We start from the raw sequence: 24,609 nt of genomic DNA, 5'->3' as shown, positions 1-24,609 counted from the left end.
GAGGGCTAATCGTGGTCAATATATCTTAAGTCATGTCAATGATATAGCAGAGGTCAATATATTTAGCAGTTACTCACAAGCAAACAGCATCTGTTCTATTTCAATAAAATGTGGGGTTTTCCTTTTGGAAAAGTTTTAGCCGTGGTGATATATCTCCCTCTTGAGGCCAGAACTTGTTACTGCACCGATTTTACAGACATTCTAATTTCCTTCTCAAACGAATGAGACTTGCATAACTCTACATATGTAGTTGTTAGAAATTCAGAGATTAAATAAACCATAAATTAGGATTTTTCCTCCTTATGAAGATATTGTTTTGCTTTAGCGTACTCTCCAATAAATTTTTTGCTATGTATTTGATCCCAACAAATTTAGTGTTGAAATGTTGTTCTGATTTTAAAAAGTAATACCATGTGTATGCCAATCCTTAAAGTTTTAAAAAACGTAACCTGCACGTATACTTCTACAGATTTTGTGAAATATATTTTAAAAAATCCAACACTATGCCAAAAATTGAGATCTTATCTCCCTGGCAACATAACTGTCATTTTTATTATTATTTAGTTATATTGTTTAAATAATAGTTATATTATTTAAATAAGCAGTGTTTAATCCTACTTTGTGACTATCAGACCAAGAATATGGTGGCTTTCTTCCTTTATCACTTGCTGGCTAACCTACTGAAAATGTTATGTAAAAAATAATGAATTTAGTCTTTATTTAAAAGGCACCAAAAATCCTGTGGAATTAATTTTGTGCCATTGGTTAAAGACATACAATTTGGCTAATTTAATTCTTTTAACATGATTTGTTCTTTGTTTGGGAAAAGGTAACATTTTTAGAAGTGCACAAACCTTATTAATTTACATCATGCTATAGGGCCACTCTGATTTCAGGCTACAGGAGCAACCATGGTGTATGTATATCACATGCACCTTTCAAGGAAACAAATGGTGGGGAATGAGGTTCATTTCTAGCAACTATGAGATTAAAGAGTAAAGAAATGTTGGGACCAGTTAGGGGAGGTGCCAGTGTGGCTCCAATCGAGTGGCCTCTAGTGCTGCCCAGTGCGCAAGCAAGGTAGCAGCTGGCCATCGGCAGAAATAACAGCTGCACAAGGGCGTTCCACCCCCAGTCCACTGTCTGAAGCCCAAATACTCAAGGCATGCAAACCAAGGAATGATGGTCATCCATAATTGTCTATTTTTCAGAGCAGAATAAAGCTGTATACTAATATATTACAGAGGTCATTATATGGAAAAATTGCAAGTGAAGGTTAGTTCATCTTTTGGATGGAGTTCAACTCATAATCAATACATACAGTAGCTGTAAAACAATCTGAAAATAAGGTATGTTGCCAACACAACGTTTAAAATAATTATATGAAGAGGCAATGCAGTACTTCCAAGTACCCTTACATCACTGTAAGTTGCTTCAACATCAATAGTTGTATTGGCAGCATTTTTAGAAAAAGTGCATCAGACAACTTGCTTATCTGCAAATGAAGATACTGATTATAGACTCACATTATCCACAGATCAAGGTTGCTGCAGGACATACATTTCATGCTGAAAGAAAGGGGGCAGTTCTGATCAGGAGATTTGATTTTAAGTTTAGCTGTAGAATAAATAAAAAATTTGCACTTAGGAGCAACAGGTCCTGAGCTAACTTACATTTTCTGTTGTAGTTTAGAATTGCTCAGAGTGGACAAAGAAATCTGGGACTGTGAAATAGATGTGAATATACTGCAGCATTGTGCCACTATCCTTTAAACCAGACATAGCAACTCGTTTTGGTGCCTGGTATTTTTACCAAAGACAGGCCCCTCTCCTGTGCTGTGCTCGGGGTCCCTCCAGAATCCAGACACTCCTTCCAGCTGCTGCTGCAGAGTTGAAGTCCCCCTTTCTGGGAGTTACTAGCATTGTCTTTCTTGGCTCAGGCAAACTTATTTGCTGTTCTTGTCCTTCCCTTGATATGTTGCTGGCTACAAATTTCTGGAGACACTGTGGTTACCAGCTGAGTGAAACAAGAGTATGTGACCTAAAAACATTCACATCTCTTAGCTGATCTCTAGATATGGCAAGTCTTTGACTTTGACAGGGGTCACATGAGGGTATAATCTAAAAAGGCCTCAGTTTAGGATATTTGATGCTGTTATACATAAGAGAAACTCAAAACTTATCCTGTAGCAGAAGATGTTTTGGGCACCTATTTTTATTCCCTAGCTGCTGCTTAGGCCTCTTGGGTTTTATGTAGAGAAGAAATGACTCAGAAAAAGAGTAGTGAGAATTTCTGTGAGACATGACCAATAACAGGCGTTGCTCTTTATGAATAAATATATTTTCATAAACAACATGTTCAATCCTAGCAATGTGATGAACTTTGAAGACCAGATTTGGATGATTAGTACGTTACTCAGCTCACTTACAATATCACGGTTGCTGACTGTTCCGTTTTTAACTCTAAGAGCTTTTGCCTGCCTGTTTTATTTGCAATGACCCAAAGAACATCATCCTTTTTTTTTTAAACTAAATAAAAAGAACTATCTTGATCTTTGCTTATATTTCCTCCTCCTCCTCTATTTTCCTCCCTGTTCATGCCCCATTTCCCTTATTGTCTGTTCTTCTTTCTTGTTTCTGTCTCATTTTCAGGACTCTTGGTATCCTTAACTCTTGTGTTTCTCCTTTCTGCTGTTTATACTATTCACTTCATAGTTTCAATATCGTTTCCTCGGGAACCTTTTCCCTGTAAGCCTTAAAATTTCACAGGGAGTAGGGATCCTGAATGAGATGAGTGCTAGAAAGATGTGAATACACATTTGCACTGCAGAGGTTTTCTGACAAAAGCCAGTACTGATTACAACAGTGGAAAGTATTTACTGTTTTAACAAATATAGCTGTGTCTGCATAATCCAGTGGTGACAAAACTTATTTGTGGAAAAGTGGTGTGTTTTTTGTCAATATTACTTTCATCAGTTTGAGAGGATGCTTTAGCTAGCTTGCACAAGAGTGGTTTTTGGGAGGTATGAAGTGTCTCCACGAGAGGGCTTGCACAGGCTGTGTTTCAGCAAGCGCGTTCTCCCCGAGGCCAAGCTGCCACTCGGTCCTTGCCGCTGCCATACAGCACTGTGGCCTGACACGGAACTTGAATGATTTGAAATATTGCCTCGAAAATAACCAAGATTCAAATTAGCATGCACGATAACTTAGGAGGCAGATAAGCAAAATTATTTTCTGTCGTCTAGAATGTGAAGGCATATGTAAAATTTTTCCATACAAAGAAGGATATGGTAATTTACTTATTTATCTGATTCCCAGGAGTGCTTTGAATCTCACGCCACTTTTGAGATAGCAGCACTGGCCTCCCATATTTTCTCAGCATGAACTCTGCCCTCACCTGAATGAATGTAGGAGGCCTAAAACTTTGCTTGGCTTTGTGCCTGTTCACATTACATCTCAGAGAGAAAGCATGGCCACGTCAGTATGAGAAGAGATCAGCAGCCATTTTGTATGCCTGGCACTATTGCCATCAGAGCAGATGGCATCTCTGGAGGTTTACAGCTAATCCATATTGCTGTTAAGTTCATATCAGATGATTCTTTAAATGATGGATGAATCGGTCTTCCCTTTCCCCCTTCCTTATCTCCACTAGTCCTCTCTACTCTTGAACACTTGCAAAGTCACAGTGGTGCTGGCCTTTCGTATGCTGCTATGTAACATCCACATGCGTAAGTGTCTTGGCCTCAGGGCTACATGGATCTCTTCTCCCCAGCAGTGTCCTTCCAGGCCATGGATTTTGCTTCTGTGGTTCTAGGTGCTCGCCCATCCTTCAAAATGCTGGGAGAAATGTTACCAGTGGTGTCAGAAGCTTGTCTGCTATCTAAGAATATACCTCTCAGGAACAAGGCTTAGGAAGCATTTGGCTTACTTTTCCTGTATCCATCTTCGCCCCGCAGTCAATCTGTTGATACTAAGAATGTCCTTTTTCAGATCTTGTAGGTTTCAAGTAGTAGTGGAGGCCTCATGGTAGTTCTTCTAAATAGAAAGGAGATCTTCACCTTGAGCAAAACATAAGACAAAGCATAGGGTAAAGAAAGAATTATGTTTGTGGCATTGTGGAAAGGTTAAAGTAATCTATGAAGATACACTTAGGAATGAATTTTAATATTCAGATTAGAGTAACCTAGTCTTTCTCTAGAAGCAGAAATGAAGTCAACAGTCCCATGGGGGCAGTGAACTTTTTATTGCAGAATCAGGTTCACTGTCTTCAAATATAGTTATTTTTAATGGATTGAAAAGTAACACTTTGCATGTTTCTCTGTATCATGTTTTTTAAGCCTATCCTACCTTTATGGTTCTTTCTCTTTTACCTAGAAGCCTTTAGGAAACTGAGAACTTTTAAAAAATCTTGTCTGTCATTCCTGCTCTAGTTGGAATACAGCATTGGAAAAATAGCTCGGAAATGTTAGCAAAATCTGTTGATTTAGTAGTGGACCAAAAGGTCCACAAAAATTAAGATTAAGAGTACCCTGTCATCAATATTTAGGGACAAAGCTAGAACTGAGTTAATTTGTACTGTTTTTCTAGGCTTTTAATAATGGTGCTCTGTTGTCCTCAAAGTTTCAGGACTAGAAGTACTCTCAACTCTCCAGTGAAATCTCCCTGAAAAGTTGAGATATGTCTGATTGGCTCTGTTTGAGAGAACTCTATACTTTTATATATTAATCCTTCTTGTTTTCCAGCATGGGAATGCATCCTGGGGACTCTAAACCCAGGAAAAGTCATGAGCCAGGGAACATCCTGTGCTACCCCTTTCCGTTTTGCAACCATATAAATCGCGACTGATTAGATAGATGCCCACTAGGGAAAACACATTCAATAGTCATTTCTAATTCTGTGTGTGGCAATTGGGCACAAAGCCTAGAGGTGGCACTCATGAAAGATTTATGTAATTTAACATTTGCTTAAATAAATGCTTAACTAGGCAGTATATAGTAGAAGACGAAGATGTGTCTTCACACGGATGTCCACTAAGAAAAGCATTTGATCTTTATCTTTTCCCTGTTTGGAGGGAACATTTAAGCCATTCTTTATTGAATATATGTGGCATTCCTTTAGCAGAAAGCTGCTAAGCTCTATTTCTGAAGTGTTTGTGAATGAATGTATTTTGAACTGCATATTAAGTATCGCCATTCTACTGATGTGTTTGGTCAGTTTTATGTTTCTGTGAGGTCATTGTCTGCCAGAGAATTTTGACAATATCACACAAAGAACATTTTCCATTGTGGCATTTTGGTTTCTTGAGGATCCCTAACATCTGCACTGCTAATGGTTTTATTGTTGCCTCTGGGTCTAACTCCAATTAAATTGACCGTGGCAGTTTGTTGCAGCCTCATCCTCTTGAGTACCTGGATTTCTTTGACTTACCTTTGCCTATGAAGAAAGTACACTTTTATCCTTTTGAAAATAAAGTCCATGGGCAGGAGTGTGTTCCTCCTGAGACTGATATGCAAGTCCTTTTGTGGCTAGACAAAGGGTTTTCTTAATGCATTCTGTGATAGAAGTGCCCTTAGAGCCAGCCCATCCTTGTACACAGACCCCTCTGTGAGCTCAGTCTTTGTAAATTGGGAGCAAACTTTACAACACTGTCTGCTTGCAACAAAATTGGACATTCATTTTTAAGCACACAGCCTCATAACCAATTCTTTTAAAAAGAGAACTCCCTTTGTGTAATAAAAGGGAAGGCAGAGAGAAAAAAGGTCTGGGGTAGTGATTTAACAAGCACTGTTGTCTGGTGCTTCCACACTGAGGTTTGTGGAATAGAGTAGACTTTCCACTGTCACTCTTAACTACCATGGCAGATGATTTTAGTATGTTTGCATTTAATAGTTTGGCACGTCTCTCTTATTCTGATTTTAATTTTAGTTCAAGTCGTTAGAAGGGCTTTGTACTTTTACAAATGCAATGACCGGAAGTGCCTTTAAATATAAGGCAGCATGCATGTTAAATGAAAATATTAGACCAATAAACTGAGTGGTGTTAACACTGCACAGCTTAAAATTACAAGCCAAAAGGTATTGAAATGATTTTGCTACCTGTGCCATGTAGGCACAGTAAACCTGGGAATGTTTTTCCACAAAAAGCAAAACCAAAATTTGGTCTAGGATGAGGGCCATAAAACTTCTCATAATGGTGTTAACTGGATGCAGTTTCATCCTCTGTGTTTTATGGCATAATTTTGCTAATGTTAATGCTAGCCTCCTCAAGTGCACATACCCAGATTGCCAATCTGAAGGAATCTCACATCAAAAATACACTAAAAAATCTATGGTACTGCTGCTCTTAGTGTACTAAAAAAAAAAAAAAAAATTAAATTTTTTTATATAGTAAAAATTCCATGTTTTCACGTTCTTATTTTTGGTAACCATAAATGTGCTATCTCTTAGACTAAAGCTCAAAATTGCAGAACTGGGCTTTAGTCTGTTTCCATTCTAAATGTGATCTAATAAAAGCTGGATTTGTAAAGTGATAGCGGCAGCTGAGATGGAAACTTCCTCCTTTCCCATTCCATTCAATTAATGAAAGCTGAACTTCAAAGTCTAACTGAGATCATTTGAAGTGCTAAAATTATTGAACACCAGAACTGTTTACTTTTCTATCTGACCAAAAAGAGAGCTTGTAATGTAAGAGTAAAATTAAATCTCTGAAATGAAGTTAGGAAACTATAAAAGTTCTAGTGCAAGAAGTGGTTTTGGCATAGTTGAGAGGCATTTCTGCATAATTTTAAGTGACTCACTTGACAGTCACGCATTTTTTTCCTGACTGTGACAGTAAAAGCTTTTCTGGGAGGTCCTGGTTGTGTGCTGCTCAGAAAATTGCAATCCAATGAGAATATGTCTGAGCGACACCCCTGACAAGCTAAAGGAATATGCAGGGATATCACCAGGGACTGGAGCCTTTCTACAGTACCATAACACTTATGTTGTCATCACTAGTTTTGTAATTGTTATCAGAAGTTTTTAAGTTGGTCAACTGCTCGTCACTTTGCTGACAGACCATAACTTATCTCCTGGGCTGTACTTAGTCCTTTTTTGACCGTGAGCTGTGCCACCATCTCTGGGGGAACGTGTAGCTAGTGTCAGTGGGTACTAAAACTCCTTTGATTGAAGCATCAGATTCGGGTCTGCTGCTGCAAACTAGGAAGTGGGAAGCTAATGGATGTCTATTTCTAAAGGTGGTCCGTCTTTGGCCAGAGATGGAGTGAACTTCTGAAGCCCAACGGGAAAGCGCAGGAACAGCCTGTGGAAGCTGGAGAGACACAGGGAGCGAGGAACTCCTGGGCCGTGCCAAGAGGCAGTAGCGGGGTGCGGGCAGTGAGCACTGAGGTGTGCTGATCAGTCATCATGAGTAGGGAGGAATTGCAAACAGGATCCAGAAAACAGGAAAAAGGAATGGAGTCAGGCACTGCTAGGAATGCCAAAGACTGCCTGTTTCTGTGTTCATTTTAAGTATTTTTTTTCGGACACACTTGGGATAGACAGAACACACACAGTCCTATTAAATGTAATGAATTGCATGTGAGGCTTCTTCATCCGACCGCCTCCGTAGGCCTCGCCGCCATGCTCCAGGGTTTCTTCTACTGGCAGCACACCACCACAGCTGCTCTGCCACTCTGTTATCCCACATGCCAGACACAACCAGGCCACCTCACCCAAGATCCTTTGACCAGTTGTACTGTGCAGCAGCTGGGGGATCTGTACCTTCTGTATGCCCTTATATTCAACAGAGCAAGGCTGGGAGGCGCACCTCCAGCTGCACCCGTCTTCGGCCCGATATCCACACACGCCTTTGGCCTCTGAGCTGATGCACCCCTGCCCTTCCTGGGTGACTCGGCAAGGGAATTCTTGTGTCTTATGATTCAAAAAATTTGAGTGTTCTGTCATTAATGAGGAAGTCTCAGGATATTTAGTTAAATCCCATCAAATTTATTTTTAATTCTTAATTAATTAATTCCTTAATTCTATAGAACAATTGAATTAAGTATATTTTCATTCTATAGGACACCAAAGCAGACACAGTGAGTTACAGCTTTTTTTTCCCCACAGTACTTGAATGTCTTTTTCATTCTTATCCATCCAGAGCAAATAGAATTAGAATTAGACCACAAAAAATAACTTTGTACATGCCAAAGTTCAAATGAAGCCATTTTTGCTCTAGCTTTGTTCAGGGAAGTGTGATTAGAACTTTCTTCCTTCCCCTTGGAAAATCTGTAAAATTTTCATGAAACGAAATGGAGAGCTGAATGTTTTAAAGGTGGATATTTAAAAATTTTCTATGTGGAGTACAGGAGGACCTTTATCATTATTTGTAAACTTTACCATAGAAGTTGCTACAAATAATCCAATAACAATCCAGAAATGTTTGTTTCTGCACTAAGCAGCATAGAATAGGAATAGCTTTATGCTGTGTCATGTAGGGGCTTGAGTTTTTTCAGTAATATTTAGCTTGCTAGCACAATACAAAACTATTACATTTGCAAAACTGAACCAGCTAGTCAAAAGGCAGAGACTGGATTCTACTGGTGGTGCTTTTTTTCCCCTCTTCTGTTCGCCTCTTTTCTCTCTGAGGAATTCTTGTACAGTAATTTTTAGCTTCAATGTGGCTGACTATGGGTTTTCAACTTCCGAGGAGTTTTGATGGAAAATACAATAGTTTAATTTCCTATTACCAAAGCATGATTTGGGTAGATTTTATAGTATTTTCATTGTAAGTGTGATACTCTTTAGATCAGACCCTTAACTAGTATCAATCAGCATAGCTCCACTGAAGTTTATACCTGCTGAAACGCTCTCCTACCTTAAGAATGATGAAAAAAAAAAACCCTAGAGAAAGAAAAACGTAAGTGCAAACAGAAAAAGCAGAAAGGTAAGAAGTGTCTAGGAAGGGATGTAAAGTGGTTTCATGGGCACCTTCTAAAATGAAGAGAAAAACTGAAAAATAGCCTGTGTGGTTAAAATTTGTCATCCTGTGAATTTATTTCTTTCACTGAGTACTCCTGGATTTAGGATTGCATAGTAAGCCTCATCCTTTGTTTTGATATAATTTATGTTGTAATCTGTTTTTTCAAAGCATAGTTTCATGCTCTGTCAGAGTCTCACAATGGATCTTCTGTATTGTAAGACAATGTTTTTTCCGTACTATTTTTTAGAACTTGTTTTGCCTAAAGCGTTTATTTAAAATATATATTCTGGGAAATATCCTGGATTATGAGAAAAGCAAGTATAGTAATGCTGTTTGTGTCCCTGAATACATGTACCTAGATTCATAGAATAGTTTGGGTTGGAAGGGACCTTTTAAAGGTCATCTAGTCCAACCCCCGTGCAGTGAGCAGGGACATCATCAACTAGACCAGGCTGCTCAGAGCCCTGTCCAACCTGACCTTGGATGTTTCCAGGGATGGGGCATCTAAAACCTCTCTGGGCAGCTTGTGCCAGTGTTTCACCACCCTTGTTGTGAAAAATTTCTTCTTTATATCCAGTCTAAATCTACCCTCTTTTAGTTTAAAACCATTACCCCTTGTCCTATTGCAACAGTCCCCGCTAAAAAGTCTGTCTCCATCTTTCTTAGAAGCCTCCTTTAAGTACTGGAAGGTTGCAATAAGGTCTCCCTGGAAGTCTTCTCTTCTCTGGGCTGAACAACCCCAACTTTCTCAGCCTGTCCTCATAGGAGCGGTGTTCCACCCCCTTAATAATTTTTGTGGCCCTCCTCTGGACCCACCTCAACAGGTCCAAGTCTTTCCTGTGTGAGGGCTCCAGAGCTGGATGTAGTACTCCAGGTGGGGTCTCACCAGAGTGGAGTACAGAGGCAGAATCCCCTCCCTCGACCTGCTGGCCACACTTCTTCGGGTACAGCCCAGGATAGGGTTGGCCTTCTGGGCTGCAAGTGCACATTGCCGGCTCGTGTCCAGCTTTTCATCCACCAGTACCCCCAAGTCCTTCTTGGCAGGGCTGGTCTCAATCCCTTCATCCCCCAGCCTGTACTGATACCAGGGGTCGCCCCAACCCAGGTGCATTAATTGCATCCTGTTCCAACTAACTAGGCCATCTCAATTATGCAGAAATGACTCCATGTTGGTCAATCTGTGGAGGGGCAGCAGCCCTTCAGTTGGGGTAAGTTATGTTTTAGACTTCCCCTCTGCTATGAGACTTGAGGAGACTGAGGTTCCACATTTATATTTATATTTGTGACTATAAATATATTTATATTTATATTTGTGACTATAAAATATATTTGTGACTGATACTGTAGATGCACCTTCTCTAAGTACAAGAGAGCAGGCGGCCTCCTGCCTCTGGCTGCCTGGGCCAGTGGGGTCAGCAGAGCAGGTTCTGTTGTACCACATCTAGGCTACAGCTGGTGGCAAGAACTGGCCTAGACCTCAAAGCCCATCCATAACCACGCCTTGACAGAAAGTCAAAGGGGAGAAGGGAAAGTTCAGCATCAAGAGCGAACTGTAGTCTCGTCCATAACTCCAGAGCCGCTGCAGCTGATTCCATTTGCCCAGGTTTCAATTTGCAGTATGGAGCTGCCTCCCGGGCGGGGCTGAGTCGCGGTGCTGGGGCTGGGTCATAGAGGTGGCTCCTGCCTCGCTCACTGGCAGCAAGCTCTTAAGTAGGATGGCATCATAGGCACTGCAACAAGAAAAGAAAAAACAACGGGGCATTGTTTTGTTCACTAAGCTGCGACGTAAGAAGCAGGAACCGCATTGTTGCAATTTAATCTTATGTAAAATTTGAGATAAAAATAGTTTTCTGTTCGTGCGCGCCTTCCAACGGCTCAAAGCCCACCGCTTGTAAGTCCGCGGCCATGTGCATAGTCACTGAGACGTTCCGGTTCTGGTCTTTCCCCGCGGCTCCCGCCGCGAAGCGTGTGCCCGGCCCGGGGGCGGCACCGCGCCCGAGGGCTGGCCGGCGCCGGCAGGTGGCGCTGTGGGCCCAGGCACGGCGCGCGGGTGGGCGGGCGGCGCTCCCTCCGCCGGCGGCCCCGTGCTGCACGGCCTTCCTTTGCTTTCCCTTGCCGTCCTTTTCCCGTCCCTCCGCTATTTTCGGTTTCTGCAGATGTGCTCTTTTCAACGGTTTCAATAAAATTTTATTGCCGTCGTTGAAAATAGTAGGATTATTATGATTTGTGCTGCCTGGCGGAAGAAAACCTGCCGGGGCTGGCGGGGGCTCCCCTCTGCCGTGGGGCTCCCCTTGGGCACCATGTCCCCCGTCGCAATCCTAACGCACCAGGCGGCACTGGTGTTTGCAGCCTTACCTCCTTTTTCTCAGGTAACTTGGCTTATCGTGGTTCTGTAGGAGAATGTAGCTATATTTTTTTATCAAACTAGCCCCCAGGCATTCCCTGCGCCCCACTGGGGCCTGCTCAGGCCTGCAGCCCATCTCCTCTCTGCGGCGAGGGGATACATGCCAGGCTGCTGGAGCCTGCTGCTTGGGGGTTTGTAAGCACCAGTATCAAGTAGCAGGCATTAAAACACGGGCACATTTTGTGAGAGGGCAGAAGGAACTCGGTTGCTAGTAGTTGCTTTTTATACTGGTGCAAGCCCGCAATGTTTCTGAGCACCCTTTTGAAGGCATACAGACATCGAAGTACCGCAGCCAGATGTTATACGTGTCTGTCTCCGTAAAATACATGACACATATACAAGAGAGAGCCTTTCTTCATTTTTTTGTGCTTACCATATCACCTTGTCTCTCAAGGACAGCACATTGCTAAAATGCAGGCAGAGATTTATTGGAGGGACTGGAAGGACTTTACTCCTCCTGCTCCTCTCCCCCTCGGCTCACGTCTCCCACTTCTTTGCCAGTCTGGCATCTCTTAATTCTCCCCTGCGAGCTGGAAGAAAGCAAGCAACGGAGCCAGGGGAACATCTTGTTCCCCCTCTGTCTCATGGTTTGACATGGGGGACATAGCCCTTGTGGCATGACCTGCTACGGGAGAGAGAAGATGCAGCTACATTCATTGCTTGCCCCAGAGTTGACGCACGTCATCACAGTCACCATATCCACTGGGTTGTTTTTCATGTGTTCCTTCCCCCGTTCTGGAATGTCCTGATAAACAGCCTGCAACAAAACCCGCAGAATAACAGTTTTCTTCTTAAAATGCTTTGAGATACGCTAAATTCCATTAATAGAGATGGCAATAGCCTCCTTCTCATCCTGAGGACTCGTAGGGACTCATGTAAAAAATAATAATAATTAAAACAAAGTCTTCAGAGTGCCTCAGTGAGTGATCTCATGCCTGCAGTATGCACTGGAGCATCCTGCCAGAGGCTAGCTTTGGTTCAGAAGCACTGACACTTCAGCTGGAAGCCAGGAGTTGATTGTTAGACACTGCTTCCTGGCACAGCGTTGGGCCAAAATGACTCTGCTACCATGAATTTTGAAGGAAGTGTGGCTCTGCTTGCGCTGGGTTATTACCACTGTACTTGTTTGCGTAACGCAGCTGTGCGCCAATGGCTCAAACTCCTGTTTCTGACTCATTTAGAATTCCAATTTCATGTGCCACTTTGGAGAAGCGGATTTGGGCTCCTGAGTCACTCGGGAATCTTTATGAGTTTTATGTTTAGCTTGCTTTTAGCTTTTTGAATGGACTAATAATTAGCAGAAATCATTCCATAAATAAAGTGGTGAGAGTGAGATACTGAGTGTGTATACCGAGTTGCTGTCCAACTGGAAATTAAAATTCTCACTGTGCTGTGAAATTCATAGTTAATAACTAGTAATATAGCCAGTATTAGATCTAACTTAATCTAGTCTTGCTATGCTTGTAATAGATGGACATTCCTCTTCAGAGTTAATTTGCAGGGTGCTTATAAACATCACGGTCAGTTTATTCCATTTACTCTCTTGCTTTGTGGTGGATAAGACTTTGGTAAAATTATCTGTACTCAGTATGTGCCTATAGTATCATCCAATCATGTAAATTCAGGGCACTATTTTTAATCAGACAATATAATTGGTACTAATCTTGAAATAAATGGTGCTCCTGAGAAGCAGGAGCTCCTGTCTTCTCAGGAGCACCATCTGTGTGGCTCATATGCAATCAGCAATATTTATATTAAATGCTATATATTCTGCCTCACCTCCTGTTTGATTTCTTCTCTCTGCGTCTCGTGCTATGAACCAAAACAGGAATCACAAGACCCAAGTTCTGACAAGTAGTTTCTTCCCTCAGTCTACTGATGTATACCTTGTTAATGCAGCTTTTTTCAGCACTTTTTTTAACCAACAGTGCTCATGCTACACCCAGGCTGCCCAGTGCAAGGTCTTCAGCTCAATTTTCATTGTAATCTATGTGCAGGTTTTTATATATCCCCTTCATATCTTCTAAAACTTTGCCGTTTTCTCCATTTCGTTACAGTCATATGGATCTCACATTGTCCTGTCCCAAGATGTCACCTTAGATTATCCCCAGAAATGCCGTTCTGCTCCTTATTTACTAGAAGGCTACTTGCTAATTGTTTTTTGCTTTGCATGCTTGTAAAAGGCAAAATTTTACTGTACAATACTCTCCTGGCTTAAAAAAAAATCAAATTGAGCATACATTTTTCAGATTGCCATTTTATTAACAAATATGCTTTTCTTGTTCTTTCTTTTTTCTTATCTGGTAAGGGGTTTGTAAGCAAGCTGGATGAATTCATTCATTGGTTAAATGAAGCTATGGAAACAACAGAGAATTGGACTCCTCCTAAAGCAGAGACAGACAGCCTTAAACTGTACCTGGAGACACACTTGGTAGGACAAGATTATACTATGATTACTATCAGTAATTGAAGTGTTCTGCTGTGCTTTTTATTTGCTTATTATTTTTTAATTACTAGTGTGCATCTATATTTTAAAGTAAGATCTGCAACATTGTCACTTATTTTAATGAAAATACCAACAAATTATTTTCTGCATTTGAAATATGTGCTGTCAGCTTTTTAAAAAATAAATTAAAAGCAAGAATTACATTGCAATTCAAAAATTATCTCCAAAACTGAAAGAAAAAAGCAAAGGCAATAGTGAAAGGAGGAAGGATAATGTTTTTTCTGCTGATCATTCCTAGGATTTTTACTATATTGCAACATTATCAAAACTCTTACTAGTAAGGAACTGTTATTCTCTCTCCCACAGTTTTAACATAGTACAGAGTCATTTAAATAAGATATTTGAATTAATTATTTCAATCATTTTACTCAGCATGCATTTCTGTCATGTAATTAGTACAACTGTCACTAACCTTATTCTTGTGCAAAAAGCTAAAACATTGGGTGGAAGTGGAAAACACTTGGATGAAGAATCTTGTGAATATATTAAAGGCTAGAGTTATAGATTGAGAAATATTTGATAAACCTCCGGAGACTTTCACTGAATTCTTCCAAGAGCTGTTTCTGGTTATGAGGAGGTGAAACAAAGACCTGAATTAAACAGGTTATTAAGTCCTCAAAAGCAAAACTTTATGATGTAGGTAGAGAATAGAGATCAATGTATTCTGTTTAACGGGTAGGTAACTTAGTAGGTAAACTATCTTGTAAAAAGAAAAAAAAAGAATGGAAAATTAAGCTAAGAAATTCCCTCTCCCTCTCCCAAAATCTTAGGTTCTTGCCAGTATGAATTGGAAGAAAACCCAGTGATAGCACTATTCTGAGCCAAGGAGCTAGACACTCCAGCTAGATAAAATGGTGCATTCACTGAACCCACATCAGAGCATCAACCCTCAAAGCTCTGCTTCATTTCCAGTCTCTGATAATCTGATGGCGAAAAATTATTCGACAGTCCCAGGAAGTCACGTGATGCATTACAGGAAAAAATGTCATCTTAATCCCTACCATAATACTAGAGTGACCATTTTGAAATTAATTAAGTATACATTAACCACATATACAATTAGAACCAAACTGAAAACTGTCTTCAGAATTTCAGCTACACAGAAAACTCTTCTGTGTCTTTTGTTCTTAAACGTTTCTGTAGTAGTAGTGGAGTAGTGTTTTTGTTTTGTAGTAGTGCCTATGGGCAGCCACTAGATTAACTTCCCATTGTGGTCTATCAAATGCAGTACGAAGATACTGCATTTTTGCCTTACGTTGCAGATTTTGGATTTTTTGGCAGAGTTTGGATTTTTTCCTTGTACTGCATACACTCATTCCCATGATTCCCATTATGTTCACAGGTGCTCTGAAGACACACAGCACATCGTGAGATCAGACCTCAGAAAAGGCATTGGTCATTTCAATTTGTTTTCCTCTTACTCTGCAACATGAAACTTTTGGAGAGATGAGTTTTTATGAGTAGAATTGCAATTTTCACTCTTGGCTGAATAAAAAGAAACATATTCCAGGAACAGGGCAATCACCAGGCTGAGTCTCTGTCACAGTCAGTTTCTTTTTCCCCTTCTTCCCTGGGCAGGAGCACAGTAGCTCTTTTGCAGGCAAATGACTTTCAACTTTGCCTTGTGGTTCTGTGAGAGGTGAGGCCAAAAGCATCTATCAGACTGTAATGTGGAGTAGTAGCCCAGAGGCAACTCCTTCATTGCTAGAGGTAGTCAGAATAAATGAGTATGTGGGCACTTGTACAGCACCACTTTGCCCTGTACTTAGGCTCCTAGCTGTACTCTGTATATCTGCATATATTTGGGGTAAGAAAATTTTTGTATGTTTCAGGATGACTGTGTTATGAAGTACGGTGGGTTTTTGCATTACTTCTGTGAAGAAGTAAAATGTCTAAAGAATGGCTCAGTTTCAATTTCATGACATTATAATTATTTTTAGGCATATATAGCCAGTGGAAAAAATCATTGCACAACCTGAAGTAAAGTATCTGTGACTTTTCTTTTGGGATTTCAGAAAACATATGCTGTCATATTTGTTTCTACACAGATGAACTATTAAAAGACAGAGCATTTTTATAGTGGGGAAGATAGTTATTTCTATTAATTAGATTGTCAGCTTTTCAGTGGCATTTGTGTGTCAGAAATCCTGATCTGTGTTTAAACAGAAGTATATGAACTTCAGTTCACATTAAGCTCAATGTTAAAATTTCCCTTGGTTTAGCACTATAAGACAATGGTGATCCAGGTCTTTGTGAGGGTACTTCTACTGCTTATTTTCTTCTTTTGCCAGTCAGGTTATTCATGCTGTCAGACTCACGTAAAATCTGTTGAAGTAGAGGGGGCTTCGTACTTTTTAAGTTTAGGTTCCAGACTTATGGGTTCCTAGTACAGACACTGGTAGCAAACTAACCTGGAAAACAAAGAGACTGTGTTGGTTCTTTTCAATATACTGCATCTGCACTAGCAAACCTCATAACTATGATTCCTCACTGGTGCAGATTTTTTGGTTGTAGAAGGAGTGAAAACTCGGTGTAGATTAGTATTTTTATTTTTATTAGTAGAGACAAGGCCTTAGCCTTTGGCACAATTTATCAATTTCACCACCTGTGATATTGTTTCCTTGGAAATATGTTTGTTGCAATAACAAAATTAGTGCCATAAACAGAGAATATTTTGCATTCATGAGTTAAGTCTCTGCTGTCAAAATCTAAGAAAAGAAAATATGGGAGCAGGAAAACAGAAAAATGTACTTGTTCTTTTTCTCATTATTGGCTGGGAAAAGTCTTGCAGAGGAGACAAGGACAAGGTTGTGAACATCCTCCAAATTTTTCAGTAGACAAAATTCTTGGCTATCATTTTAGGGTCGTGATGTAAATTGTTGATAAAGGATTGAATTTTAAAGTCTCTCCTCACTCAGCCTTGCTTTTCTACATCTCTGACATTTTGAGAAATGGTGTGGCACAGACACCTAAAAGAGAATGTGTTTATTAAAAAAAAACACCACCACAGGAAACCTGTAACATCAACTTATTAGAATCTTTGCATAAGGTAAAGCTCACATGAGGAGTCAAATCTCCAGAACAGCATGGCAATGCAAGACTCCGTTACGAGTGGCCTTGTATGACATCTTCAGCTTAAACTGATAGAACTCCCCAAACTATTATTCTAGTTAATTCTTTTACCTGGTCTGGCAAGATTGTCCACCTAGGACGTTAATCAGCACTTTGAAGCATATGAGTAGTGTCTGTCTATTGCTCTTGGCCCAGCAAGAGCTGCCTCCAGGCATCACTGTGACTGTCTGAATGTCCCACTTGGGCAGCTCCAGAAATAATTAGTGAGGCACTTTTTTGTGAAGCTGGAAGGCAGCTTCTCCTCAAGTTGGTCCATTGTTCCCAACTAGCCCCCTATCTCATCTGTGCAGAGACTAGCTCAGGAGTTCCTGGGCCACCCAGGGAACTCACCACTAAGCGTACTGTGTGTGCACACAGGCACAGCCCCGATACCCAAATACACCACAATTGTAATTACTAACTGTAGGACAAATTGGAATTTCATTCTTAAATCACAGTTACAACTTAAACTCCATAGCTTTTGCCATGATGAGTAACTATATGATTTGGTAAGGAGTATTGATTTTTTTTCTACAAATTGAAAGGTAGTCTACATCTGGAATGTGTGCCAAAATAGACGGTCTTCAGCTTGGAGGATGGTTTTCTTGCAAATTTTAAAACCCAACTTCCTGATTTACTGCAGAGCAGAAGTTGCTATGTGCTTCATTTTAAATAACACGAAAGCACAAAGCTATAAATGCAAATGCTCTCAGAGACCCCTGGAATAGTGACTGAACTTATTCTTTCTGTTTTACGGGTCTTCACAACTGAGTAACATTGGTGAAACTGATTTGGGAGCTGTGTGCTTTGCATTCATATGGGAGGGCTGACACGGAGCTGAGCTGCCACCGCTTGAACTTCTGGCACCCCTGCAGGCAGCCACCCAAGCCGGCAGGTGTTGAAAACACTAATATGTTTTCATAAAACAAGGGTGTTTTTCAGCAGAAATCTGCTTTGCCACAAAGACCTCAGTCAGCCCTACTAGAGAAAAAAGTGAGGCAGGTTTTGAATTTTTTGATGATTAGGCTCAAATCTCTTTCTAATGAAAAGATACATTCATTGACCTTACCAAAAAGGAACTTCTGAAAATGGTTTCTGATTTGCTTTATCTTTTGTAGTGATTCTTTTCTGTTATGCTGATTCTTGCCCATTGGCACCCTGATCAAAATCAGCTACTAGCAGACTCTAAGCATAGACTTGGTGGTATGCAAATCAGTTCTCATCAGAAACTGTGTCCTGAAGGCAGCTTATGAGCTAAAAGCATCTGTCTGTATGGTACTGCTGTGTTTGGGAAACCAAACAGACTTTCTTACCAGCTCAACAAATAAGAATTCACCATGTTAGTTTGCTAAAATATGCATTTTACCGATCTTTATCCCCGACCCCAAAAGATACATTGTTTCAGCACAGTAAAGAGGTAAGCTAGCAAATGAGGAAATGTGAAGAACCGCTGAGGAAAAGGCTTAGACAAAGGCGCTATATATATTTGCTGAGGCCTGGGACTTCTAATTCTGTAGTCTGAACTTTTCTGTTTGTTGTTAACACAGTACTCTCTTTTCTTGTTGCTGCATAACTCCTAGTCATGCACCTAGTACTGCGGTGTGCTCTTAGGTCTTTTCGACAAAGCTATTTCTGTGTCTAGTGTCATACTTAGAGATAGATAATGCAAGAATTTTAAATGGAAATCTAAAAATAAAAAATATCTTATTTTAAACTTATTTGATGGAACTCTTTGAATCCTTCTTGCATTATTAGTAGATGGTGACAATATTTTTCAGTGGAGATAAAATTAATTAAGGAAAGGTCATCTTAGAATTTTGGAACAAGTAGTCAGGCATTTTTTTCCTAAGAATCTTACTCTTCAGAATTTCTGTATGATTAAAATTCTGAAATCTTGAGTACAGGGAACATAGAAGATAGAGAGCAAGAAAGTAATGACAGATTTTTAATTTTTTTCCCAAAACCAGCTAATGAATGGTCAGAGGTTCCCATGATGATGTACTTTCTTTCAAAGTGGCTGTTGTCTTCTGCCCTTTTGAGTATGATGGTGGCTATAACCTGACTACATTTAAGTTTTCAGTTTGGAAGATAGCGAATCATAGACTCATAGAATAGTTTGGGTTGGAAGAGACTTTTAAAGGTCATCTAGTCCAACGCCCCTGCAGTGAGCAGGACGTCGTCAACTAAATCAGGTTGCTCAGAGCCCCGTCCAACCTGACTTTGGATGTTTCCAGGGATGTGGCATCTACAACCCCTCTGGGCAGCCTGTCCCAGTGTTTCACCACCCTCCTTGTGAAAAATTTCTTCCTTATATCCAGTCTAAATCTACCCTCTTTTAGTTTAAAATCATTACCCCTTGTCCTATCGCTACATGCCCTTTTAAAAAGTCCCACTCCAGTTTTCTTATAGGCCCCCTTCAGGTACTGGAAGGCTGCGATAAGGTCTCCCCGGAGCCTTCTCTTCTCCAGGCTGAACAACCCCAACTCTCTCAGCCTGTCCCCATAGGAGAGGTATTCTATCCCTCTGATTATTTTTGTGGCCTCCTCTGGACCCTCTCCAACAGATCCAGGTCTTTCCTGTGCTGAGGGCTCCAGAACTGGATGCAGGACTCCAGGTGGGGTCTCACCAGAGTGGAGTACAGGGGCAGAATCCCCTCCATTGACCTGCTGGCCATGCTGCTTTTGATGCAGCCCAGGATACAGTTGGCCTTCTGGGCTGCGAGTGCACATTGCTGGCTCATGTCCAGCTTTTCATCCACCAGTACCCGCAGGTCCTCGGCAGGGCTGCTCTCAATGTTTCACTTTACTCTCATTGTAACTAAGGATATAAGATATCCTTAGAAGGTGGTTTCCTGTTTCTCCAGATAGCACAAAGAGGAATTGTTTGTCACTCATGGAAAGAATGGAGGAGGATGGCCTCTGTGAAAATAATTAATTGTTCACACCAGAGCTATTTGCTTGTTGGTTTTTTTTAAGCAAAAATATATGATCTATTTAGTTGAAACTAGAATAGCAGATATTGTTCTGTGGAAAACACAAGTGGCTAAGATTGCATGGAATCATTGCAGTAAAAGCATTGTTTGGGTATGCCAAATGATCATTTCCATGAATCAGTGTTTCTTGGTTTTCTTCTCTAATAAATTGTGTGATCCCTGTCTATAATTTTTACCTCAATTTAGTCGCAAGCTTTGTGCCACATTAAGTACTTTTTAGCCCGGAATTGTTCCATTATATTAGCCTTCTCAGTCACCATATTTACTTTACATGCTCCAATCTTAAAAATATCATAGACAAAGTATCACTATTATTTCAAACAAATTATACAAGTTGACTCACAGTAACATTTGCTTCTCTTCTGTATAGGAAGTGTAGATGTCATCTCCATTCCAAAACCAAATTCTTCTTAAGATATGGGAGTTTTGAGAGTTTTACTATCTAACGAGAAATTAAATAAGAATTTTCCTGTGTCCAGTGTAAATGTTTTTGGCCACACCATGGCTCAGCACTTTCTTAGCTGTAAACAGCAAATGCTTTCATATAGAAAATAGATTGTATTTTCACATTTAAGAAATTATGTTGGTGAAATAATGATGCTTCTGTGATAACTCGTGATAACTGATCATCTGTTTGCAAGAAGTCTGCTATGTCTGAAAAAAATAATCATTCTCATCTCCCTGAAAATCTCATTTTCTGAAAAATGTCAGTTTAGAGAAGTATTAAATACCTGTTCTCATTGAAAATAAGGTAAAATACACATGCCTTGGGCTAATCTACTGGCTGTCTTTGTGGTAGCAGTGGTAACAGTAATTTTATTAAATGTATTAAAGGCTCTGAACTGGCAAAGTTATGTACTGTGCTTTTGCTACATGGGCATTTCCAATGTTCATGGCAGACAATTTAGATTTTTTTCCTCAAAATACATAATAGTATCTGTAGGATGATGGTGCTAAAGAGTCTGACCACCATGAGTGGACTAATCTCTTGCTTCTCTAAGGACTTTGGTTTGAATCTGTTTAGCCTATCGTTAGTTTGAATTTCTGAATTTTATGCTGTTATCTTGAAAGGTATTTTTGGTATGCATGGGTTCATGAATGTATGTCCTTTTAGATAGGAAGCAGCCTGCAGAACATACTAATCAGAGATATAGGCTAAATCCAGCAGATTTCAAGTAACACAGGCAAATAAAAGGACTTAATAGGAAGTAAGTCATCAACCTTAAACAAAGGGTGTACGTTCAGCTTTTAAAATCTGTAAACACAATAACCTCTATGTAAGTTTTTCTGTTTCTTGAGTTAAAGTGCTCGAGAGCATCAGAATGAAATGTTGCTGTCATTTAATACATTTGGCTGTACCTGTGGTGTTGTCTGGAGCCACAGAGTGTATGGTTGCTGGCAGTGGGAATAATAGAGGTTTCTAAACTAGACTGTTCTTTAGAATTTCAGTGACGTTTTTGCAGACTAAGTAAGAGAAAAATCAGATATATAAGAGGAAGTCCATATATATATTCAGTTAATCACAGTACTGTTGTCCTGACCAATACAGAAATACTGCATGTGATCTAAAACTGTTTCCCATAAGGTCATGCAATGAAGAAGAGCTGACACATATCTATTCTTTGTAAGGAAGAGGAGTGGGCCATGTTTATGCTCCCAACATCACAGAAGTAGGAGGTCTGTTGTGATGGAGATCTGTTATTACTATGTGTGTTTTTAATGAAGGAAGGGACTGTCTATTTACTGTCCTCTCATACTGTTGCTACCAGCTGTTACCACACAGTTCCACACAGGAAGTTAATTTTGTGCAAACCTGTAGCATAAGCAATGATTTCTTAATAAATTTCCAAGAGTGCTATTTTTTTTCTGAACTTGTCTTCCAAACGTGTAGATACCTAACCTTGTGTAGGTACTTTGTACAGCTGTGAAGAAAAAAAAGATACTGCAGGTACTTTGGGTTTTGATTGTTTCAAACCCTCCCAGATTCCTTTTCTTCTCTTTGCTAGCATCCCAAATTTACATAGTTGTGCACAGGAAGGGGGTAGGACCCCACAATGAAAGTTAGCACTGGTGGGCCTGCCTGTAACATACTAGTTGCTAACTAGCTCCACAGGAGGCTGTCCCAGTTTTTTGAGCACAGAGAGCTGCAGCTTTCTCTGGACAGAGGAGGAATTAAACCAAAGGCAAAGCATATCAGGATGTCGTTCTAACATAGCTCTGCTTCTTCTTCTGAAGGAGAAGGGAAAATTGTAATGTCCAAAATCTAAACTCTGTCACTTGTGAGGATTTTGAAGTCTTTTGATCTAAGTGTCTAGAAATATAGTGTATGAACAAGTTTGATCTATGTTCAAGAAAAACTGTATTGCTCTTGGAGTTTTTTTGATTCATGATGTTTGACATTTAAAATTTAGAATTTTATTTTCACCGATATCCAGGATTAATTTAATTAATTAAATTAATTTTAAGCTAATGTTTATTGCTTTGAAGGAGAGAGTGATGAGACCCTTAAAACACAGTGTTGTTTTACATGCAAGAATATAGAGGATGATATATTCCTTTGAGTGTGTATTAAATACCTCATGTAGCTTTCTTAGCAAACAAGGCCAAATGATGTCATAGAGCACGTTAAAACCCAGATTGTTCAGACTTTGGGAAATGTTTAAATTCATTTGCACTTGTGGGCGAAGCTGAACAAGGCAGGGTAACTTTATTCGGCAGTGTTACAAATGTTCATCCCTTCTCAACTCTCACCACCGAAAACTGTAAAACTCTTGGGCAGTGAGGTATTCCAAAACACAGATACTGTAAGTATGAGCACTGAAAGTTAGGGATTCCACTGGGTCCACTGTGTGTCTGGCCTGCAGAAGAAATTGTTTGTGTGCAGGGGATTCAGTGCCTGTAATAATATAATGAAATCAAAGTGGCATTATAAAATATTTTGAACTAACTTGATCAGGAAATTTCAGTGAAAAAATAGTTCACATAAGTGCTGACTTAGAAGCTTTATAGCAATTGCAGAAAAACCACTCTTTGAATGACAGCTTGGTCATGCTCTTTACACTAATTTATCATTGTAACAACTTTTGAAACACCTTTGATTTGAAAGTAATTTTTATTTTATTAATAAATTACATAATGCTTATGTAGGAACTCTGTAATTTTTATGTATATTAAAATGTATTCCATTGCCTGAAATTTTAGTATGCTGGTATGAACAATATAGATGTAGTCTGTAATTTATTTTTGAAAGTGAAATGAATCTTAGTTTTTAAAAAATTCTGAGATTGGAAATCATTAAAAGTATATAATGCCAGGATCTCAATGCAACAAGCACACTTTATGCAAAATTTAAGCTATATTTGCTTTTACTTACCTGCCAAGAGCTATGGTCCACTCCCATGGGTTCTGTGCTATGTCTCTCAGAGGCATAATGTCATTCACACTTCAAGTACTAGAAGTAATACAATTGCTGTCTGTGCTTTGGTATCTGCAATGCCAAAGCTTTCAGCAGAAATATAGAAAATTTCGGGGCATGAATGGAGGTCTTGACTGGTAAATGTTTTTCTTTGCATCTCGTATGTTGGGTTTTTTTTTTAATTTCTTAATTCTACAAATGAATTGGGTTAATAATTTGGGATCTCAGTTTATTAGATATGTTTTGCTAGGAAGGCATTTTAGTTCACCTTTAAATTGCATAAAACTTCATATCTATACATATATAAAAAGAAAACTACATGTCCCTCATATTCCTCTGAAATTTTAATAGGACTAAAATCCTTCAAGGATTGTTCTAAAACTACATAGAGTTATTTCATGCCAGTGAGTGCTTTTTGGTATGTATGTTATATATATTATTTAAATATAAATTTACTATATATATTTTTTTTTTTCCCTTAGTAACTCCATGTTTGCCAAAACTGCTATGTCACATGAATTTATCTTTGGGCTGGAAAGCTTTTTTTCTCTTGGCTGGCTTTTTTCTGCATGTGGTAGGATAATATAACTTAGGCATATTTTGATGAAATAGCTTTCAGGCATGATAGGTCTCCAGGTGGAAGAAGTGTACCTAGAAACATGTAAGATCAGCCAGACAAATGTCATCTTGATAGAAAAGAGAGTCGGAAGACTGTGACTTCTGCAGATTATTTCCTGAGTATCTCAAGGAGACAAGAAGTGACCAAGGACAGTTATTATATGATGGAATGGATGTGCAGTTCACCATGCTTACGGCAACTTAGCAATTGTTTTATTGCATAGCCGTTTTGCCCGTGTGCTTTCCTGCCTGTGTTCTTCCATCCCTCCTTGTCCCTTGATAATAAACAAGCTGAGATTCAATTTAGGAAGCCTCATGTTAACTTTTTTTTTAACAATGTAAAATGTTTAGACAGACAAAAGCAAAGAGAAAATTATGTAGTGAAACACAAAAAAGAAATTAGAGTTGGCAGCAGAAGAATTTATGTGAGTTTGAAATATCAAATATCTGCAAAAATAGCCCCTATGCCTTCTAAACTAAACGTGCAAAATAGGCTTCCTGGAGAGTTGGGCTAACCATCCTTTTTCTCCACATCTAGAATTATGCATTCAAAACTTGGCTAAATTACCTAAGAACTGACAATCTCAATGAGGAATGAGAAAC

The 24,609-nt window shown here is 39.6% G+C and overlaps 1 protein-coding gene across 2 annotated transcripts in view; it reads left to right on the top strand.

Annotated features, from left to right (window-relative positions):
• AKAP6 (A-kinase anchoring protein 6) overlaps positions 1-24,609 on the top strand; it is a gene marked incomplete at its 5' end in the record, with an annotated part of 225,980 nt that overhangs the window by 51,915 nt on the left and 149,456 nt on the right. For both annotated transcript variants that reach the window (XM_082000781.1, XM_082000780.1), the window contains one exon: positions 13,673-13,795. In XM_082000781.1, the coding sequence (XP_081856907.1) occupies positions 13,673-13,795 (123 nt within the window). The remainder of the gene's footprint in view (positions 1-13,672; positions 13,796-24,609) is intronic.

This window comes from Phaethon aethereus, assembly GCF_964289735.1.
Source record: "Phaethon aethereus genome assembly, chromosome: 5".
In the NCBI taxonomy this organism is placed as follows: domain Eukaryota; kingdom Metazoa; phylum Chordata; class Aves; order Phaethontiformes; family Phaethontidae; genus Phaethon; species Phaethon aethereus.
Note: the sequence above shows the minus strand (reverse complement) of the source record. Positions and strands in the feature narration are given on the sequence as shown.